The sequence below is a fragment of the Nyctereutes procyonoides genome, unplaced genomic scaffold (genome assembly GCF_905146905.1).
Source record: "Nyctereutes procyonoides isolate TBG_1078 unplaced genomic scaffold, NYPRO_anot_genome, whole genome shotgun sequence".
Lineage (NCBI taxonomy): Eukaryota > Metazoa > Chordata > Mammalia > Carnivora > Canidae > Nyctereutes > Nyctereutes procyonoides.
Window position 1 is genome coordinate 4,808,529 of NW_026575128.1, and position 6,604 is coordinate 4,815,132.

At 61.5% G+C, this 6,604-nt stretch overlaps 1 protein-coding gene across 2 annotated transcripts; it reads right to left on the reverse strand.

The window, feature by feature from the left end:
• Positions 1-366: 366 nt before the first annotated feature.
• Positions 367-5,924, reverse strand: MANEAL (mannosidase endo-alpha like). 2 transcript variants are annotated; one of them, XM_055342027.1, is made up of 4 exons: positions 5,352-5,924; positions 4,063-4,172; positions 2,947-3,023; positions 367-1,881 (listed from the first exon to the last, which is right to left on the reverse strand). In XM_055342027.1, the coding sequence occupies exons 1-4, from the start codon at positions 5,869-5,871 to the stop codon at positions 1,245-1,247; spliced, it is 1,344 nt and encodes a 447-aa protein (XP_055198002.1). In that variant the 5' UTR covers positions 5,872-5,924; the 3' UTR covers positions 367-1,244. The 2 variants fall into 2 exon arrangements, with proteins under 2 accessions (XP_055198002.1, XP_055198003.1); XM_055342028.1 differs by lacking the exons at positions 2,947-3,023; positions 5,352-5,924 and having other exon boundaries at positions 4,063-4,133.
• Positions 5,925-6,604: the final 680 nt, after the last annotated feature.

The window sequence follows — 6,604 nt, forward strand, 5'->3', positions numbered from 1 at the left end:
CGTAGGCCCCACTTCCTCCCCTCCTTCCTGGCACCCTGGTCCCACAACTAGGATTCAGGCTGGAGCCCTTAAAGTAATGCACATATTACAAGTAGCTACTTTTTTTTTTTTTTCCAAGTAGCTCCTAAATCTTGCCAAGAAGGTATCCCAGGACCTGTTTCAAGGGCCCCTGCAATGAGTATATTAGTGTATTTGTAAATAAGCACTGGTTTGTTAAGCCTCCCCTCTAAAAATCTTGCTTACGCTTCTCATTTCTTAAGCAAACTCACTCTTTGTGTGCTGCCCCTGGCCACCTCATCTCACGTGTCAGTTTGTCACAGCATTTGAGGGAGAGGAAGGCTTGAAGAGAGCAAAAGGAATGCTTACTTGAGAATACCACGTCATATTTAATTAATACAAATCACAGTAGCACTGAAAATGGCTCTACTGAGTGGCCTCATTCAGTTTAGGCAGCTAAAGGGAGGGAGGATGTCCTAGTCCTCTCCCTGGAGCTAAATGGTCATCTGGGGAAATGTGGGCTCTGGGGCACAGAGGTATTTTCTCAGAGGAACAAGAACTGAACTCCCAACACTGGGCAAAACTGCGAAGAGGAAAGACTGTGCTCAGGTACTAGCTACAAGGCCACGCCAAATAAGGAAAGCTGGATCCTGTAAGCTTCTGGAAGAAAGGAACCTTCCCAGGTCAAGTTTCTCCCTAGTGCCTAGCACATAGTAAGGTGCTCCGTTAGTATGTGTTTAATGAATGTATGAACGCTCAGGATTATTTCCTGATCATTGTGTTCAGGAGGCTACTGGGAAGGGCTCAGTTTCCCTCTTGGAAGTCTCAGATAACGGTTCCGTCACTTGGAGAAGACGGACGCCAGGGGAAGAAGGCTGACGAGGGAGCAGGGCGCGCGAGCCCAGAGCCCTGACCTCCCGAGAGCAGTGACCTGGTGACTGCTACCCAACGCCCACCTGCTGAGGTCCAAGCTCCAAGGGATTATCTTAAAGTGTTAAGGACAGGATGTGGAGTGGCCCTGGGCTGGGGCCAGTCACCTGCCAGCCTCTGGGACCCCACCTCATTTCCCATCACTGCAGAGCATCCCAGCGCCCGCTTGCCGAGAAACCAGCTCCGTTCCACACGGGCCCGGGCCTGATGGCCCACCCAGAGGTGCCCTGCCGCTGACCTGGAGACGGGCGAGTGCCTACAACCTCGGCCAAGCCCCACGCGGTGACCCCTTCCGGCGAGGCCAGGACGTTGGCTCCTCACATCAGCCATTGCTCTTTCTCTTTGATGAAGTGCTCTGCCCAGCGGCGGGTCAGCTCCAGGTACAGGCTGGGCTGGTGAGGCAGGTAGTCCAGATACAGACGCGTCGGCGTCTTCTTGGGAACGGCCTTCTCGATCTGGGTGCCCTCGTGCCATTCGTTGAACGAGGTGATGGAGACGATCTCGGGCCTCACCATCAGGGCCGCCTGCAGGGCCGTCTCATAGTACTTGCCGTTGACCCTGTTCCGAGTGTTGTGGTTGTTCCAAGGCCGGATGCTGGTGTCAATGTAGCCAGGCCCCACACTGGGGATGAACAGGAGGTTGTTGGCATCACAGAAGTTCTTCACGGCTTTCCAGTTCTGGTGGGAGGAGCCGAAGGAGAAACCGTTGGAGGCGAAGTAGGTGTACATGCCGTCAAACCCGGCAGCCAGGATGTCGTGCGTGTGGCCCTCCTCCACCAGCAGCGCGATGAAGACCCCGTCGTAGGGGGTGTTGCGGATGGAGTGGGGCCCGTTGGGTGTCAGGAGGTGGGCCCAGGCCTCCGGGGATGTCAGGTATGAGTCGTAGATATAAAAGAGTGGGAGGCTCTTACCCATGCTGTTCTTATAGCGGTAAAACGCACCGTGGGAGCCATACCTGAGGAGCGGGAGGGAGGAGAACATGAGCCGAGGCCTGGTGGGGGTGGGCGCAGCGGGCACAGCCGCAGGACGAGCCCCCAATCAGATCTTTCCCGACGCCCAAGGTGATTGTGGATCCAGCCAGTGCCCCCGTTGGATGACTCCTGCCTCTGAGCTAGAAGCTAGCGCCCACCCTCCTCTCACAGCTGCCTTCACTGGAGCGAGCCGCAGCACGCCACCTCCCCCTTCCACTGGGACGCGGCAGCCACCTAATCAGTCTCCAGGCTCCCGTTTCTGGCTCCCTATAATCCACTCTAAGGCGTGAACCGGGTCCTGAACTGGGTCCGAAGGCTCCCTACCGAGGCCTGCAAGGCCCCTCCTACTTGGTCTGGCCCAGCCCACCTCCATCCCTCCTAGCTCCCCGTCTCCCCACACCAGCTACACTCGCCTTTTGTTCTGCTGCCAAACCTGCCCCATCATGGGCCTTTGGATCGACAGCCCTCGGTCTAGAATTTAATGCCTGCCCCAGATCAGGCAGAGCTGAGCCTTCCTTCAGGTGTTAGCTCACAGGTCATCTCAGAGATGTCTAGCCCCCATTCTCAGGCGTGCTCTAACAATACCCTGCTCTACTCTTATTACTTTCTCACAGTGTGGGCCAACTATTGGATTTTTCACGTGGAACGACTGCTTCACTGCATCCACACCCTAGAACACAAATTTTTGCTAGCCCTCCCCAATCCTGAACGACAGGCTTAGGACGGTGCCCGGGCACCTGAGGGCCCTCAGATATTTTTTGAATGAACGGATGAGACCTGCGAGCACTGTCCCAGCCCCTTTCACATATATTAACCCGTGGAACTCTCACAAGACTCAGGTTAACAGGCTAGCATCACGTGACAGGTTGGAGACAGCAGACCTGGCATTCACACCCAGGTTGCCGCCTCCAAGCCTCACACTCTGTTACTATGAAGCAGCTGCTGGGGACACAGGCATTCTGCCCGGGTGTCTCTTGACGTACCCCTCGAAATCTATCCCCGCCCCCTTTTTGATCCCTATCAAAATCCAGGTCCCACAGCAGCCTTACGTGTCAATGATGTACTTGATGTTGTCATGCAGCGTGATGTCATCCCGGCCCTTGTAGGGTTGGATATGGAAGGCCACCTGCCACAACAGAGGAGGGACTGGTCAGGTGAGTCTGTGCCCAGGGGCCACAACCTATTAAGGCTCATGCTCCACTAGGGTTTTGGGGAGAAGACCTGGCAACGGTGGGCATAACAGAGATAAAAGCAGCCACTGCCTCGGGGCCAAAAAAAATGGGCAAGAAGGGGATCCCTGGGTGGCTCAGTGGTTTAGCGCCTGCCTTCAGCCCAGGGCGTGATCCTGGAGACCCGGGATCGAGTCCCACATCAGGCCCCCTGCATGGAGCCTGCTTCCTCCCTCTGTCTGTGTCTCTGCCTCTCTCTCTCTCTCTCTCTATCATGAATAAATAAATAAAATCTTAAAAAAAAAATGGGCAAGAAGCCTGGCCACTTCCCACAGGAGGGCATCTGGGAGTCCTTCTGGGATGTCCCTGGGTGGTGAATATGTTTAAGCTTAGGTGCCGGTCCCACATGATTGGCACTAGCTGTCTGAAACGATGGGAAGAAGTGTGCTGAAGCTGTGTTGATGGGCAAAGGTGCCCTGATCTGTTAAACGTGTCGGTGATGGGCTCAGGAACACCAGTGGGGCTCCTCTCTGCTGTTTCTCATCTCCACAGGAGAGGGGAATGAGTTATTTGGTTCATTTGGGGAAATTAACTGGACATGCTTAGCTTAGCTCCATCATTCCTCTTGAATGTGGCCTGTACTCTACTCCTGGAGGCCCAGCGTGGCCTCCCACTGGGGATCTGAGGCTGGAGTTCAGTTTCTGGGCCCATTTGGCCCTTGCCTGCCCTCTATCTGGACTCAGGGTCTCCAACCTAACCTCTATCACAGTGGTATTTATTCAGTCTCCCATTTCTCCTCTATTTAGTTTCCCCAATCCCCCCCCCCCAATTCAAGAAAAGAAGAGTGACAGGTGCGACTGGTTAGAAACCCACCCCCAACACCACACCAGGTGCGTATTCGCCGTACCTGGGCTAACGTGGAGAGCCAACCTTGTAGGCAGAGGAGGAGAAATCTCCAGAACGGGCCAAAGAGCAAGTATGCTGTTGGGGACTCACCTGGATGTTGTACTGATGGGCGGTGTCGAGGATGGCGGGTACCAGGTCGTCTGAGGGCTCCCCGTTATCATCAGCCATGCCGGGCGGGTACCAGGACAGGACTAGGACGCCTGAGACACAACACAGAGGCTACTTCAGAGACGCACAGTACCCCCGCAACAGAGCTGTTTCCTCACAAACCGTCTGCACCTGCAAAATGGTTTCTGAGTGAAACCTTGGGCGAGGCTCCTGCCAGGTCCCCTCCCCCCCCCCCCCCCCCCCGCCGGTCGGATCAGAGCCCCGGGTCCCGGAGCTGTCCACGCCCGCGGTGCTGAAGCGCCCCGGGGCCGGCAGGGAGCCCGAGGGGGGCCGGCAGGATGGGGCTTCCGCGTGCCTCCGCAAGAAGTAGAACAAAAGGAAACGAGTGGATGATGCCACACCCATGTGGCCGCCACAGTCCTAGCTCTAGAGAAGAGGGGCCCCGCTGAGGTCCCGCAGGGAGAAGAGCGCCAAGCACAGGTCATCCTTTGCTTCCATTCGGAAATAACCTTCGTCTCAACCGTCTGCCTCTTTGGACTGTAAAGCCGGGAGGGACAGATAGCCTCTGTGGGGCTCATCTGTGAACACCTCCCACCATTGTCCCTGCCATTCGCCCCCCCGCCGTCAGTAGCCAACCCTAGATACTTGGAAATGTGTTCTAACACCCAGCAGAATCCAGGGGCACAGTCGGAAAGGAGTGAGCCTCCCCCTCCCCTCCCGGAGCCTGCCTGCACACAGAGGCTCCCAGGGACTTCTTTTCCAGCAGAGAACTTGAAGAAAAGCTCCTGCCCCCCCCCCCATGCCAGCAGCCCGGCCGCCGAGCAGGTCCGCCGGGCAGCGGGGGCCAACTTTCCTTTCTGCAGCCAGCAAAGGCAGCAAGGGCCTGGAGCGGGGCTGCTCTGGCAGGAGCAGGGCAAGGGCCTGGAGCGGGGCTGCTCTGGCAGGAGCAGGGCAAGGGCCTGGAGCGGGGCTGCTCTGGCCGCGCGGCTGCAGGAGCAGGACGCCCAGTCCTCACCGGCCGGCCCCAAGGCCGAGAGACATGAAGACTCGCTCTTGCTCCTCCCCCTGCTGTCCCCACTCGGGACAGCTCGGGACAAACGCCTTCTTCCCCGGGCCTCGCGGAGGCCGGGCCCCCGGGGCGGGGGCGGGGGCGGGGGAAGCTGGAAGGCCGAGGAGGGGAGGGAGCAGGGAGCCGGGAGCCGGGAGCCGGGAGCCCGGCGCAGGGGTGGCGCGGGGGGCCGGGCCAGGACCCCGGGGCGGGAGGGACTCACCGATGGCGGCTTCCCGGAGCTGGGTCATGTGCTCCCGCAGCACGTCGGGGTCCCGGGAGCTGTAGGGCCCCAGCTCCGGGTAGAAGCTGGAGCCCAAGTCGTCGGGAGGGCTGTGGCGGCCGCGGGGGTAGCTGGCCGAGATCTTGGGGTCCCAGTGCGGCACCATGACGTGGTCCCAGTGCACGTAGTGGCCCTCGCGCCGCGGGCTCCCGTACCACGAGTAGTAGAAGGCGTGCAGGTCCGCGTAGACGCGCGGGCCCGGCCCGGGGGCGGGCGCGGCCTCCGCGGGGGCCGGGCCGGGGGCGCTGGCGGGCCCGGCCGTGCGGGGCGGCGGCGGCGGCGGCGGCGGCGCGGCGGGGGCCCCCTCCGGGCGCCGCTCGAAGGGCGCCAGCTCCAGGCCGGGGCCCAGCGCCGGGAGCCCGTCCGGGGCCTTGAGCGTGCGCAGGCCCATGAGGGTGCCGAAGGCGAACAGCAGCACCAGGAACAGCGCGATGCAGGCGCGGCGCCGCCGCCGGGCCATGGCGGCCCCTGCGCTCCCCGCGCCCGCCCTACCGCCCCGCGCGCCGCGCCATGGCCGCCCGCCCGGCCCCGCGCGCCGCCCCGCCCGCCCGCGTCCCAGGGAGACGGCGGCGCCGAGCGCGCAGAGCGCGGCGTGGGCGGCTCCCGGCCTCTCCCCCGCAGTGCGGGCGGGCTCGGCACACGGGGTGCGGGCGGCGCAGACCGCGCGGCGGCGGGGGGGGGGGGGGCGGGGCGGGGCGCGCGTTCCCGGGCCCGCGGCGCAGGGGCCTGGGGCGGCCGCAGGGCTCGCCGTGCACTGGCCGCCTCCGGGCCCGGGGCCGGGGCGCAGGGGCTGGGGGGGGCGGGGGGGAGGGGAGGGAATGCCCTTCCGGAGCCCAGGGGGAGTGGGGGGGCCGCAGGGGGCAGGGTGGGGACGAGCGCCAAGGTGTCCAAGGATCCCCTTACCTCCCCCCCTCCGCTGAGTTCAGTGTCACCCTCCTACTGATCCCAGGGCCCCCCTTCTCTGCACTTCTTTGCACCCTCCGTACTGATCTCGGGGACCCCCTTTGCACTTCTTTGCACCCTCTGTACTGATCTCAGGGGGCCCCCCTTATTTGCACTTCTTTGCACCCTCCATACTGATCTGGGGGGGGCCCTTCTTTGCACCCTCTGTGCTGATCTCAGGAGCCCCCCACCCGGGTCCCTGGGCCCCCTCCCACCCCACATGCCAGGCAGCCTGGGAAAACCCTGGGAAT